The 15,345-nt window shown below is 35.9% G+C and overlaps 1 protein-coding gene and 1 long non-coding RNA gene across 3 annotated transcripts in view; one reads left to right on the plus strand and one right to left on the minus strand.

Annotated features, from left to right (window-relative positions):
• Nucleotides 1-15,345, plus strand: part of TMEM67 (transmembrane protein 67) — a 52,080-nt gene that overhangs the window by 28,971 nt on the left and 7,764 nt on the right. The window contains exons 16-26 of the mRNA XM_035011528.1: nucleotides 473-571; nucleotides 2,099-2,197; nucleotides 2,447-2,533; nucleotides 3,878-3,977; nucleotides 4,069-4,208; nucleotides 5,984-6,124; nucleotides 9,382-9,462; nucleotides 10,138-10,254; nucleotides 13,126-13,242; nucleotides 13,348-13,452; nucleotides 14,629-14,731. Of these exons, the coding sequence (XP_034867419.1) occupies nucleotides 473-571; nucleotides 2,099-2,197; nucleotides 2,447-2,533; nucleotides 3,878-3,977; nucleotides 4,069-4,208; nucleotides 5,984-6,124; nucleotides 9,382-9,462; nucleotides 10,138-10,254; nucleotides 13,126-13,242; nucleotides 13,348-13,452; nucleotides 14,629-14,731 (1,189 nt within the window). The remainder of the gene's footprint in view (nucleotides 1-472; nucleotides 572-2,098; nucleotides 2,198-2,446; nucleotides 2,534-3,877; nucleotides 3,978-4,068; nucleotides 4,209-5,983; nucleotides 6,125-9,381; nucleotides 9,463-10,137; nucleotides 10,255-13,125; nucleotides 13,243-13,347; nucleotides 13,453-14,628; nucleotides 14,732-15,345) is intronic.
• Nucleotides 1-15,345, minus strand: part of LOC118015022 — a 54,157-nt gene that overhangs the window by 16,283 nt on the left and 22,529 nt on the right. Inside the window, exon 2 of one of the 2 annotated variants that reach the window (XR_004680504.1) lies at nucleotides 4,052-4,098. The exons of the other annotated variant lie outside the window; for it this stretch is intronic. This is a non-coding gene — a long non-coding RNA (uncharacterized LOC118015022). The remainder of the gene's footprint in view (nucleotides 1-4,051; nucleotides 4,099-15,345) is intronic. 2 annotated transcript variants of the gene reach the window in all.

Genomic DNA, 15,345 nt, shown 5'->3' on the forward strand with positions numbered 1-15,345 from the left:
GCCCGATGCGGGACTCGATCCCGGGACTCCAGGATCATGACCTGAGCCAAAGACAGTCGCTTAACCAACTGAGCCACCCAGGCGCCCCTCCAGTGATGATTCTTGTCTATAAAAAGTATTATTGTAACATCTGCCTCATAATGATTTTTCTATTTCCGTCATTTCTTTTATATGTTAAATGGAATTTTATAAGGAGTTGTCCCTTTGCCTACATAGATTTATTTATTCAATTATTTCTTTAAATCAGTATGGTCTCCTGGATATATTTATTTTATTCTCCTGATTATAATTCATTACTATCTGTCTTCTTGCTCAAGTTGTCCTAGATTTAGCCTTTGGGAGTTCCTTCAACTTGGTCCCTATGTCCTCGCAACACACCCTCCACCATTTTTTGAGCACATCTTTATACTCTATTTGCATTCCCCCATTGATGGGGGAAATTACATATATTCCAAAATGTTCTTTTTTTTAGATTGCTTTGGGTGTTTTGGGTGGGCTGGCTGTTTTATCATCTCTTCTGAAGACAGCAAGTTGGAAGAGGCGCATTGGAAGTCCCATGATTGATTTACAGGTATGATCTCAGGAGTTTTTAAAGTATATTTTCATCTTTTCACTACTTTGTATCCTTTTAAGATACAGCTGGAGAACAAGTAAAAAATTGCCGTAAGTTTCTCTAGGGTATATAACTAGGAGAGGTATATGCACACCTCATTCCCCTCCCATGTTACTATATGCCAGTCTACACTCCCACCAGCAGCGCTGTTCTGGTTTCCACACATCCTCACCAACGCCTGATGTTTTTCCAGGCTTCCCATTTTTTTCCAGTCTGGCAGTATAAGTAGTACATCACTGTTGGTTTCATTTTCATTGCTCTGCTTTTCATATACTTTATTAATCATTTGGGTTTCCCCTTCTGTTAACTGCCTGTTTATGTCCCTTGCAAATTTTTCTATTAGGTTTCCAGTTTCTCTGGTTTATTTAAAGGAGTTTTTTGTGTTTTCTAAATATGAATCCCTTTTTGGTTTTTGATGCTAAAATATCTCCTCCAAATATGACCCATCTGTTATTTTTATCTATGTGTTACTTTAACAGAAACTCTAAATTTTGATATTGTCACATCTGATTAGTTTTTCATATGCTTCTAGAATATTTTTTAGGAAAACGTTCCCAATCTCAAGATCACAAAGATACCCTCCCAGGTTTTATTCTATTAACTATAGTTTTACTTCTCGTATAATCTTTTGTAAATTTATCTTTGTTTTTATTTTTATCTAACATTTATTGAATATATGCTAGACATTTTTTTAAATTTATTTAATCTTCACAATAGCTCTGTGAAATCAGATACAATTGTTATCATTCCCATTTTATGCAGAATGAAATTGTGGCAGAAGTAAAACTTCCTACTCATTTAATATTTTAAATATATTTTTTAAAAGATGTATTTATTTATTTGAGAGAGAGCATGCAGTGGGAGGGGCAGAGGCAGAGAATCTCCAAGCAGACTTCCCTCTGAGCGTGGAGTCTAATGTGGGGCTCAATCTCACGACACATGAGATCATGACTTGAGCCAAAACAATAAACAATGCCCATTTCATTCCACAAAAAATTGAAATGCAAGTTAATCAGAGAGTAAGTGGTTGGAACTGGCAGGTGAGGCTAAAAAGTCCATTTTGGTCTAGGTTGTGAAGGACCTTGTGGGTCTGGAATTTATACTCTAGTGAAGAGTCACTGTACATTTTTAGGAAAGGGAGTGACACAGTCCAATTTACATTTTAGAAAACTAACTCTGGTGGTAGTATGAAGGACTGATTGGGGTGGAGGGCTCCAAACTAGGAAAGAATTAGGAAGCAATATAACTTTCTTAGATGGTGAAAGGTGAGGAGTGTTGGGTAAGACAGGTGCTTTTGGGAATAGACTGAAATGTACAGATCCAAAGGAATCCAGGAGATGGCCACAGTTAGACTTTGTAACTGAGTGATCCATGGATACATGAAACAAGGCTTCAAGCTTGAGAAACTGGGAGAATATGTTACTGAAAGTGATAGTATAAATAGATTGAGTCTATAACAACTATAATTCTCTTTTTAAATTGCAGACAGTTATGAAATTCTTGGTGTACTACGCTGGTGATCTGGCCAATGTTTTCTTTATCATCACTGTGGGAACAGGTCTTTATTGGCTTATTTTCTTCAAAGTAAGTGAGTTCCCGAATTTAACCTAAATGTTAATACCTGAATAACTGGTAAGCTGTCTTTATAAAGGAACTGTTTTTATTTGGGGATATTTCTGATCAAGAGTATTGAGGCAAGTACTAAACCACCATTTCTTGAATGTGCTGTTTATTGAGTATCACCACTTTCCTTTTCTATGCATCTTTGGTTTATAAATTGTGCTTATTAAAAACCTTGTGTGGTCATATTTAACAGTGTAATTTTTATCATAGGCACAGAAATCTATCTCTGTTTTGCTACCAGTGCCAGCTCAGGAAGAACGTCTTGTTACTTATGTGGGATGTGCTTTTGCTCTGAAGGTAAGTTTCAAAGGACAGATTCCTGAATTTAAAAGACCTGCTATTAAACTTGAAAGTCGTTAAAATTAAAATGCTTTCAAAATCTTTGGTGTAAAATTTAGTTTTATTTTATTTTTATTTTTTAAAGACTTTATTTATTGATTTGTCAAAGAGAGAGAGAGAGCAGCACAAGCAGGGGGAGTGACAGGCAGAGGGAGAAGCAGCTCCCTGGTGAGCAAGGAGCCTGATGTGGGACTTGATCCCAGGACCCTAGATCATGACCTGAGCTGAAGGCAGACACTTAACCTACTGAGCCACCCAGATGTCCCAAATTTAGTTTGATTTTAAAAGGAAGCATGAATTATTTTATTTTACCAAGGAAATATAATAGGTAGTTCATTCTGAAAATCTAGCTTAAATAATTTTCCTAAGAAGCCATAATAAGTATTTTTGGATTAATACAAGTTACAGCTAATTTGATAAAGTGATAATTCATCATAGACTTTCTTTTTTAAAGTCTGAAGATGCATTCACAATGGGATAAAATGTCTTTAGGCATGAATTTTATCTCTTTAATGGGCAATAAAGGGTACCACCCTGGATAACATGCTGAATTTGTCTTAGAATTTGTTTTCTCTGTCTCCATATTCCTTTCCTCCTCTTCTCATGGCATCCCCTTTCCCTATTTCATTTTTCTGTCAATGTATGTGAAGCTCCTTAACATGCCCCTGGTAGATCTCATCCCATGGTCCTGTGATTATTCAGTGTCTGCTTTTCCCACTGATCTGTGAGCTCCTTGAAGAGAGGAATTATCCTATCCTTACACTTTTATCCTTTGATGAATAATGCATCTACTAGGAAGAACACCCTAGATTAAACATATTACTTTTGTTAAATGAAAAAGATGTGTTTCAACAACACATTTTAAACGTTAAGTATCTCAATACCAGGAATAGAAAAAAAAGATAGTGAAGGCTTCTTAAAGCTTTAATTAAGACAACCAATTATAGTTGAAAAATACCTTTACTTATAAAGAAATCAGATGGTCTTTTAGAAACCTTGGGAAAGAGAGTCAGTTAGGCATGGCCCCTGTACGAGGAAGAGGTAGGATGTTTACTTTTTTCATATCCCTATTTTAAAGACAGAGAAGGGAAGGCAAATTAATGTGTATGAAAATTTTGTGAATTTGGTGATTCTGTGTTATTTGATGAGCTTCTAGTGATCCCCTAATGATATTATAACTTTGTCATTTGTGAAAATTGTATATTCTTGTGATTACAGTATATTTGTTTCTTAAAAAAAATCTTTATTGTATTCATAATCAGGTTTAATGTGGATACTTTTCAAGTGTTCTGTCATTTTCAGGCCCTGCAATTTTTGCATAAGCTTATATCCCAGATTACCATAGATATATTCTTTATTGATTGGGAGCGACCTAAAGGAAAGGTTCTTAAAGCTGTTGAAGGTAACAGAAATAACCATTGTACCAAAATTCTTTTGCTGCTTTTTCCAGAACAAAGATGAAACCCTTTTACTTACTTTATCTCTCTGACCAGGTGAGGGTGGTGTTCGGAGTGCCACGGTTCCTGTGAGCATATGGAGAACATATTTTGTAGCAAATGAATGGAACGAAATTCAGACTGTGAGAAAAATTAATCCACTCTTTCAAATACTTACTGTCCTCTTTTTTTTGGAGGTAAAAACTTTTTTAATTGTGTGCAACTTCTGTGTACCTCATAAATCCTAATTTTGTATAATTCCAGCTACATTTTCATGGAGGAGTTTTCTAAAGTTTTCTGAGGAGTTTTCTGAAATTAGCAAGCCATTACAAAGAGTGGCTTTTAAAAATTGTGTTAAGGGACGCCTGGGTGGCTCAGTCATTAAGCGTCTGCCTTCGGCTCAGGTCATGATCCCAGAGTCCTGGGATCGAGCCCCGCATTGGGCTCCCTGCTCCGCGGGAAGCCTGCTTCTCCCTCTCCCACTCCCCCTGCTTGTGTTCCCTCTCTCGCTGTGTCTCTCTCTGTCAAATAAATAAATAAAGTCTTTAAAAAAAAAAATTGTGTTAAAATACACCTAATACGAAATTTACCATCTTAATCATTTTTAAGTATGCAGTTCAGTCTTGTTGGGTACATTCACATTGTTGTCCACCAACCCCTAGAATTCTTTTCATCTTGCACAACTGAAACAACAACTTCCCATCCCCACTCTCAGCCCCTGGCAATTACCGTTCTACTCTCTCTTTTTCAGTTTGACTACTCTAGCTAAGGAATGGCTTTTAAACTACTGGTTTGTATCAAAATCCCCTGAGAAACTTTTGTAAACTACTATGCCTGGCCTCACCACTAGAGATTATGTTTGATTCAGTAGCTCTGAGGTGAGCCTAGTTATCTATATTTTGAAAAAACTTCCTCCCTCTCTAATTTACATTCTTATTAGAATTAGAATTCTGCATTAGATCCACTGTTATATGTGAAATTTTTCAACAAATTATCACTGAGTGCTTACCATGGACTATATTCAGTGCTAAGAGCTGGAGCTATAGGTGAACTATGCACAGAGAATGGGTGCATGGTTTTATGGTTCCTTTACAGTTAGCTCACAATCTGGCTGGTATTATTAAAGGAAGTGTCCTGCACTGAATATGAGACTGAACTATGAAAACCGTTTATGTGGGTAATAACTTTTCTTAGGAATTAGCTGCTTATATAAAATTAGATGTGAATTATGAACTCTTATGTTTGTCTGCCTTCCATTTTCCTTTTTTTCTTCCTTTCTCCCTCCTCTCCCTTTCTTTCCTTTTTTAAAGCCAAAAGAAGAATATGTGTATATCCAAGGCATATGAAGGATTTTTTAAAAATTCACTTACAGTGTTGTTTGTTAAGAATGTCTTATAGAGCTTTAAAAGGTGTTATATGAAAAAGGATTTTTTCAGTTAAGCACATTTGGGAAACATTGGATACAGTAAAGTCACGTCAATTTCTTCACTGTAAAAATTCCCAGAGCCTTTATTCTAAGAGAGTGGAAGGCATGACCACACTTATTTAACCATGGCTTCCTTTTATCAAAGAAGGTATCTTCCTTAAAAGACATTTTGAAAGATACCGTTTGAGAGTATAAAAAAGTATTTTGCATAGTGCCTGGCATATGTTAAAAGCGCATGAAATGCTGGTTGTTCATTGGTAGTTTACTGAAGAGTTTTATTCTTTTGACAAATTTTTGACTTTTGTCAGTATATATAATAATAAGGTTATATTTGGCCTTTAGTCATATTGAAGAGAATTCCAAATGAACTATTTTGTTTTGTAATTAAAAATACTGGATAATTATTTACCTAGATTTTCTACTGTTTGTATAAACTTTTAATAAATATTTTAGTTTTTAAGGTAAGAAATAGGGAGGAGTGTCTCATTTTCAGAGTAGAACTGTTTTCTTTATGTATGTCTGTTTAAATTTGCCTTTTTACTCCAGGTTGTGGGATTCAAGAACTTAGCATTAATGGACTCATCCTCTAGTCTTTCCAGAAGTCCAGCTAGCTACATAGCTCCTTATAGCCGCATTTTAAGATATGCGGTGTCTACTGCTCTTTGGCTGGTCATTGGAATTATACAGGTAACAACAGATTATACTTTTCAGCAACATTGCCTTTCTCTATTTATAACTCTGTTTACATACTAATTATCTTCAAATATTGACCACATCCTGGTTTCTACAGCGGAAAGAAGGTAATGGCAAGAACAACAATAATAGCTAATTCTTACCTAGTGTTGTAACCCAGGCACTGTGTTAATTAATTGCATTGCACATATTAATTTAATCTTTATAGTAGCCCTTGGAGATAGGTTCAGTTAGGATCCTCATTTTATAGATGAGGACACTAGGGCACAGAAATGCTAAATAGCTTGCTAAAGTCATGCAATTAGAGATTGGCAGAACTGGAATTTGAGCCCAGGCAATCTGATGTCAGATTTTTTTTTTTAAGATTTTATTTATTTATTTGACATAGAGAGAGAGCACAAGCAGGGGGAGCGGCAGGTAGAGGGAGAAGCAGACTCCCCGCTGAGCAGGGAGCCTGATGTGGGACTCGATCCCAGGACCCTGGGATCATGACCTGAGCCGAATGCAGACGCTTAACCGACTGAGCCACCCAGGCACCCTGATGTCAGATTCTTATCAATGTGAGAATGTTCACATTCTTATCAATAGTGGGCTCAGAAGGGTCTTTCAGAGCCTGCAGCTTTCTAGTCAGAGGATGGACTCCATGGCTTAGTTTATATAAACTTAGTTTATATAAACTATAGGGCAAGCAGGGGGAGGGGCAGAGGGAGAGAGAGAATCCCAAGCAGGCTCCACACAGGCCCCTACGTGGGGCTCGATCTCACAACCCTGAGATCATGACCTGAGCCAAAAATCAAAGTCAAGAGTAAGACCCTTAACTGACCGAGCCACTCAGACACCCCACAGAGGATCTTTTCTATGCTCATTTCCCTTATTTTCTTAGATGTTAAAAAAAAAAAGAAAAGGAAAAAAGAGTGAAAGGAAGAAAAGAAGCATCACCTAAAGCACTTAACTCTAATATTTGTACTTCTTTCTCTTGCTTCCAGACACTCCCATGAATGGAAAAAGCCTTTCTGTTTGATTAAAAATTCCTTTAAGTCAACAAATGAACATGGGATCTCTAGAAAGATCCGGTTAAACTACCTCTACCCTGGCAAACAAATATCTGCCTAATTAAACATGGCCTATTTTTAAACATGGTTTGGGATTTAAATCCAAAAATTCCTACAGAATTGGTTCCAGGTGGCATTCTGTAACCTGAGAATAGACTTTTAAAATTTACGTTTATTTTAAATTGGTGAGACTTGTTTAAACTTGAAACTACAGGGATAGATCCAGTGAGGGATAGCTTAATAATCAGAAAAGAAAGCCAAGCAAATTAGAATTTGAAATGAGATAGGATCAAAAGAGTATGGGGTTTGATGTTTATCATCAATATAAGAGTGAGAAAATAATTCATTTTAAAGGTAGACCAGTATACATTTTTCTGAGTATATTGGATTCATCTGGATGTAGAGAATTTAAAGGAATGCATCTGAAGTTTTTCATATTTGGTTGAGTACAACAAAAAAACCCAAAATAGCAGTGGCTGAAGTTAAAATGACTATTACCTCCCATGAGAAAGGGGAGTGGAGATGTGCAGTGCAGGGGGCTGCATGTTGCCGCCAGGACTCAGAAGCTCTGCCACTCAGGACGCCCATCTCTCAGGTCACCTTGTGGTCCATAATGGCTGGTGGAGTTGAAGGAGGGAGTCGGGGAGAACAGTTCACCCTCTCTATCTTTAAGAGCCTTTTTAGAAGTGCTGTTCAGCATTTCCTTGGCCAGAACTCAGGCACGTGGCCACACCTCACTGCACTGGTGTCTTTCAGCCAGGCAGCAGTGTGCCCACTCCAAGGAGGGGTCTGTCGCTAAGGAGAAAGGGGAAAGGATCGTTGGGGCAGAAACTAGTCATCTCAGGCACCACCATCTTACCTCATTCTTTGTTTCTCACCCTGCTGTCATTCTGGTCGTATGTTGTGTGTGCATGCATGCGTGCGCGCTCTCTCTCTCTCTCATGTAACTATCTACCTACCTACCTAACTAAACTCTTAAAAGAAGTCGTCTTGATTCTCATAATGTTAGTCTTTATTGTTTACTCCTTTTATTTCCCTAAACCCAGCTTCTTCAACTTTTAAGTGGTATCCTTTAGTTTTTAAACTTTGTAAGTTGCTGTTTTTCAGGCCCTTTAAAGCGACTTAAGACGTATACAGAATGTTAGGGAAGTGTGTTCAGTAATCAGTTGCTGTAGATTCATTTATTTATTCATTCACATATCTGAGTCCATTTTGTGTTCTAGGCACTGTGCTGGGCTCAAGGATATGCTTAACAAGAACAAGCTACAGATTGTGGCAAGTGCTGTGAAGGGCATCAATAGGGAGATGAGACAGGGAGTAAATGGAGGAGAGGTGGGAGGGAGTTATGAATGGGGGACACCTTTCAACTGGTTGGTTAGGAAATGTTATCTTTCTTTGAAATATATCTAAGTAGGTCTAAGATGTACACTTTCCTCTTTTGATTTATAAAATAATTTCCTTTTCCAGTATTATAAAAGCTAAGAAAGCACTTAAAACCATTCCATTTGAATATTTAATGTATTACCTGCAGTTGAAATAGAATATTTGATACATGCTTTTTATGTGCTACTCTTGTCAGGAAAGATTAATTTGAAATGCAGCAAGTTGGGCGCCTGGGTGGCTCAGTCGTTAGGCGTCTGCCTTCGGCTCAGGTCATGATCCCAGGGTCCTGAGATTGAGTCCCACATCAGGCTCCCTCTTCGAGGGGAAGCCTGCTTCTTCCTCTCCCACTCCCGCTGCTTGTGTTCCTGCTCTCGCTATCTCTGTCTCTGTCAAATAAATAAATAAAATCTTTAAAAAAAAAAAAAAAACAAGTTTTCTAATGGCTTTGGAATTTAGGAGATGGGCAGGATTGCAGAACCAGACGTATGTCTGGCCGTCAATACATTGGTTTATGCTAAATTTTTTAAAGCCCCTCTCTTTCTTCCCCCATGTTTGTCCTATTGTGTTTTAATTATACAGAAAAGTTTTTTAAAATTCAAAATAGGCTCCTTCAGTAAATCTTAACACAATTCCAAAACCTTATTTCTTTGACAGAGGAATCAGAAATGATAAGTTAAGATTTTATCCCACAGGAATCATTTAGAGGGCACTGTGTTCTTGGGTGGACTTTCTTTTTTCTTAAGATACTACATTGTGGCTATAAAAGAAAATTAAAATTTAAAAGCTAATAAGCATGAACTTGGCTTAATGTTTCAGATCATGTTCTTTGCTGTCTTTTATGAGAGATTTATAGAAGATAAAATTCGACAGTTTGTGGATTTATGCTGTATGAGCAATGTAAGTACTTTCTGACTTTATCTTGCAACTGTTATTTTTCCCTTTTTAAAGGTCATGAGTACATTAAGAGAGGCTTTAAAAGTGATTTGGTATGATTGAATTTTTTAGACCAATTTCCCACTGATTGTTAACTCCAGAGATAGTTATAATGAGCTACAAGTTAATGTTTACTGCCTTAGTTTCTTCTTCTCCATTTGCAATTTCTTAATTATGAATTCCTTATCCACCAAATAAGTCACTCAGCAGAGTCCCTGAAAAATTTTCATATATCAATCCTATTTCTTCCTTTCTTAGAAAATATCTTCAATCTCTTTTCTGTCTTTTTAAAAATAACACTATCGGGCGCCTGGGTGGCTCAGTTGGTTAAGCGACTGCCTTCGGCTCAGGTCATGATCCCGGAGTCTCCGGATCGAGTCCCGCATCGGGCTCCCTGCTCGGCAGGGAGTCTGCTTCTCCCTCTGACCCTCCTCCCTCTCATGCTCTCGGTCTCTCATTCTCTCTCTCAAATAAATTAAAAAAAAAAAAAATAATAACACTATCCTTTTGTCCTATTTATATATTTTCCAAGAATTCAACCCTCTTTATGTTGAGAGAAAGGAAGCAATTTTAAGAAAAACTTAATTTTCATTGTTTTCTATATGAGTTGCTAATTGCTTCTTTTTTCTCTTTTTATAGATATCAGTGTTTCTCTTATCCCACAAATGCTTTGGATATTACATTCATGGTAGATCAGTGCATGGGCATGCAGATACAAATATGGAAGAAATGAATATGAACCTTAAAAGAGAAGCGGTATGAATGTATTTAACATCTTTTAGTTCTTAATTGAGAGATGGGTTCTCTTTTCTTAATTTAAGATTTGTAAGAATATTTTTAAAAATTCCTCATTGATTACTTTTGAAAGTTGCTAGAGTACCAACTTATTACCCTGAACGTTGACAAAGGGAAAGAATCAAATTTCATGCTACAGTTCCTATATGAACTGTATTTCAGAGTAACCAAATAATTCATGAGGGGAAGTTCTTTCTTACAAAAGAAAATAAAAGGAATTCTAACTTAGTAAATCACCATTTTGTAGTGACTCATGGATTAGTGCATATAGGTACAATCATCAGTGGATGCTAAAACAATTAAGTGAAGGTTGACAGGGAGCTTTATAATGAGTTATCAGGATAACATAATCTGAACACACTGGCTCAGTCTTACTACAAGTAAAAATTAGGAAAACCAACATTAATCACTTCCAGTTATGATGCAGTAGGAAGTACATAACATCACTTGTGAAATAGTCTTGCCTGAGAAAGTGGAACCTGAATATAATCAAACCTCTAGATCTAACCACCAATTTATAGGAAGTAGAGGAGATAGAGGGATCAATGACATAATGCCATAGGAAAAAGTTAGCCATATCCATTTGCAGGATGTCTCACAGGACAGATGACCCAGTGTCTCCAGCCAATCAAAGGCATGTAAAGAAGAGGAGGGGTGGGTGGTGGTGGTGGTGGTGTAGGAAGAACTGTTAGATAGTAAGAGAGATTTAGAAACAAAACAATCAAGTACAATGTGTAGACTTTGGATCCTGATTCAAACCAAAAATTTAAAAACAAAAATCCTTGGGAATAATCTGGGAGATTTAATTTAAGAACTAAATATTAAATTATATTAAGGAATGATTAATTTTGTTAGGTGTGAAAATGGCATGGTGGGCTTTTCTGTTTTTTAAGACCTTATTAGTTAGAGATACATACAGAAGTATTTACAGATTTGGGATTGGGTGATGGATGGTTTACTGTTCTCTGTACTATGTACATTAGAAAACTTCCATAATAAAATTTAAAAAGAAAAATAAATACTTGACAGGAAAAATCAAGAGGATTTATTGACTTAAAGGACTACACCTGTGACTTGTAAGAATTTAATATATGATAATGGCATCTCAGAGAAAAATGATTTATTTAATACATGAACTGGTTGGTTAACTATTAGAAATTATACCCAGTTTGAAAAGTTAAATGAGACTGGGAGATGACTTTTTAAGCATAAAGAATAGAAAGCATCATAAAGGGAATATTAATTGATTTTACTTTATTAATGGAGAACATTTACGTAGCCAACAATCATATAAATAAAAGACCACGAATTTGACTAAAATTCCCATAACAAATATGACAAAGATACTGATAACAGTATTGAAAGCCATACAAATCATTAAGCAGACACTTAAAACCTCAATGGAAAAAAGATAAAATAATTATTAAGTACATAAATGAGAAACAGAGGAGACTAATGAAGCTCTAAAAAATGTATAGCTCATAATAAATACATGTAAAAAATAATATTTTTGTACTCTTCAAATTAGCCAAGTTTTTTTTAAAAAAGCTAATACTTAATAGTACCAAGGACATGGTGAAATGGGCACCCATAAAACTACTGGTCTCAGGATAAATTTTTACAAATCTTCTGGAAAGCATTTGGAAATATATATACCAAGAGCTTTTTAAGAGTTCACTAATTCTGTGAATTGAACTCAAGGAAATAATTAGCAATGTGAATAGCTAATTAGATTTGGGATCTTCATAACAGGGGTTATTTATAAGGGCAAAAAGAGAATATTAAAGCAGTTGGTTTTCATACACAGTGAAATTCTTAGGTAGACATAAAAATCATGTTTTATAGAATAGTTAATGACATAGAGAATTGCTAGGATATAATGTTAGGGGAAAAAGAAATCAGTGTGATCCCAGTTTTATGCCATCTGTATCTATATGCCTGGACAAAGGATTGGAAAGAAAATACCTTAAAATACTTGTATCTCTGGGTGTTGAGATCATAGGTGATTTTTTTTTTCTTTTCTTTCTTTTTTGTACCTCTCCATATTTTATAAATTCTCTGCAATAGCATGTGCTTTTTTAATCAGGAAAAAAGAAAGCTTTTATTATTTTTTTAAGAGAGAAATTCTCTACATGTAGACTTCCTTTCAGTCTGTAGAAAACCAAGTGTTATATTATGTTTGCAGGTTAAATTTAGACAAAGAGATTATTAAGCTCTGGAGTAGGCAAATAAAGCAAGAGAAGGGAGGCGGGAGGACTTGAGCTGACCTTGAAGCATGGATGGGAAGTAGCTAGGGGGTGGGGTAAGGCAAAATTTTACGTGTTTATGGTTGTCAGGATTCAGGTTGTATCAGGGAGACCTGAAATGGAGATCTGGTCCATGACATTAACTGTTTGGTCATGTATCACATTACCTTTTTTACATTTAACTAAGGAAATGTTCTAAAAGTTTTTAGAAAACAAAAAAGACTATAATTATAAAAGTAGTTAATCTAAGACTAGACTTTCTGGCATGCATTAAAGAGTAATAAAATTAATCATAAAGAAAGCTACGAATATCAATATACAATGAGTTTAGTATGGATTTTTTTAAAGTCGGGTAAAGGAGATAATATAGAGACCTGAACAGCATATGACTACGTAGAAATTAGTAAAGCCCAGAGGGGAGTGGGAACCTTGGATAATGTCAGAATCTCTGTCTCAAATGTAGTTTCACTAAAATTTCAGTTGGCTTCCGAATCTTGTGATACCAACTAAAAGAAAAATGTTGTATTTTCTTTTTGAACTAGGCAAAATTTCCATGATCTTTATTTAAATTTTCTTAACTTTTCAGGAAAATTTGTGTAGCCAGAGAGGTTTGGTACCCAACACAGATGGTCAGACTTTTCAGATTGCAATTTCTAGCCAGATGAGACAACACTATGACAGAATTCATGACACACTAACAAGGGTTTGTATAAAGTACAATTCAGGTATATTTTGCCAATATTTCATGTTATTTAAAAGCCAAGAACATAAGACATGTTCATTTATTGTTATCTCTTTTTTACATTAGAAAAATGGCCCTGCCAGACTATTGAGTTCATCAGCAAGTACTTTTGAGCAGAGTATAAAAGCATATCATACTATGAATAAATTTCTTGGCTCTTTCATCGATCATGTATGTATGTCGGCATTTATGTTTCAACTAGAAGCAAAATACAATTTTTAAAAAGTTAACCAGTAATGTCAATTATTTCTTTAGTTAACTAAGTAGTGGACTTAGAGCCCTTCTTTTTTTTGCCTATCAAAATTAGTACTGTGGCTTAAGGATAGAGTAAATTTATATAAAAATAAAGTGACATTTTATGTATCTATTAGCATAATGATAATTCCCCTAAAGTATGTCTACTGGAATTTTGTTAGCTAATTACTAAAATATTACTATATTTATTATAGAAATATGCTATGCTATGGTTGTATTCCTGAAAAGCTTGTTATAAATTAATTTTAAGTATATCTAGCCCTAGGCATTTAAAACTTAAAACATTTCTTGGGACGCCTGGGTGGCTCAGTTGGCTCAGTTCATGATACCGGGTTCCTGGGATCGAGTTCTGCATTGGGCTCCTTGCCAGGGAGTCTACTTCTCCCTCTGCCTGCCAGTCCCCCTGCTTGTGCATGCTTTCTCTCTCTCGCTCTCTCTCATAAAAAAAAATTTTAACATTTCTAAAGAAAATTTTGTTATAAAGCCCCTTGCAAGTAAAATCAGTCTTTTTTTTTTATTCTTATGTTAATCCCCATATATTACATCATTAGTTTTAGATGAAGTGTTCCATGATTCATTGTTTGTGCACAACACCCAGTGCTCCATGCAGAATGTGCCCTCCTCAATACCCACCACCAGGCTAACCCATCCTCCCACCCCCCTCCCCTCTAGAGCCCTGTTTGTTTTTCAGAGTCCATCGTCTCTCATGGTTCGTCTACCCCTCCGATTTCCCCCGCTTCATTCTTCTCCTCCCGCTACCTTCTTCTTCTTCTTCTTTTTTTTTTTTTCTTAACATATATTGCATTATTTGTTTCAGAGGTACAGATCTGAGATTCAACAGTCTTGCACAATTCACAGCGCTTACCAGAGCACATACCCTCCCCAGTGTCTATCACCCAGTCACCCCATCCCTCCCACCCCACCCCCCACTCCAACAACCCTCAGTTTGATTCCTGCAAAATCAGTCTTTTTTAAAGAACAGATTTTCTTCATGTGTTATTCCTTTTTCATTTTCTCTCTTACTGATTTTACATTAATTGGGAAACATTTATTTTACTGCTATTTTTGAAATGACTCATCTTTTTATATTAGGTTCATAAGGAAATGGACTACTTTATAAAAGATAAATTGCTTCTTGAAAGAATTCTTGGAATGGAATTCATGGAACCAATGGAAAAAAGCATCTTTTACAATGGTATCCTTCAAATGCCTTTGCTGCACTTGATTACTATTTTCAAAGTTTGAAAAAAAAGTACTTATGGTTATTTTCTTTTAATTACATAATTTTATGTAAAAACAAAGGAAACAATGAACTTAGTTAACTTCATGATATTATAGTTTTCTGTGTTTCATTTTATTATGTTATGTAGCAGGAAACAAAAATATAAAAGGTAATTATTCTGCAAGAAAGTAAAAAAACTGAATTTCAAAATCAGTGGTAGACATGGAAAAGATAGTAAAACACATAAAATTCAGATATTTTTAATTTGAATGTAATTGACAGATGATGTTACATTAGTTTCAGGTATACAGCATAGTGATTCAATAACTCTTTATTTGTGGGCGCCTGGGTGGCTCAGTTGGTTAAGCGACTGCCTTCGGCTCAGGTCATGTTCCTGGAGTCCCAGGATCGAGTCCCGCATCGGGCTCCCTGCTTGGCAGGGAGTCTGCTTCTCCCTCTGACCCTCCCCCCTCTCCTGCTCTCTCTCTCTCATTCTCTCTCTCAAATAAATAAATAAATAAAATCTTTAAAAAAAAAAAAATAACTCTATTTGTTATGCTCTGCTCACCCCAAGTATAGCTACCATC

This window comes from Mirounga leonina, unplaced genomic scaffold, assembly GCF_011800145.1.
Source record: "Mirounga leonina isolate KUSES-001 unplaced genomic scaffold, KU_Mleo_1.0 Mir_165, whole genome shotgun sequence".
In the NCBI taxonomy this organism is placed as follows: domain Eukaryota; kingdom Metazoa; phylum Chordata; class Mammalia; order Carnivora; family Phocidae; genus Mirounga; species Mirounga leonina.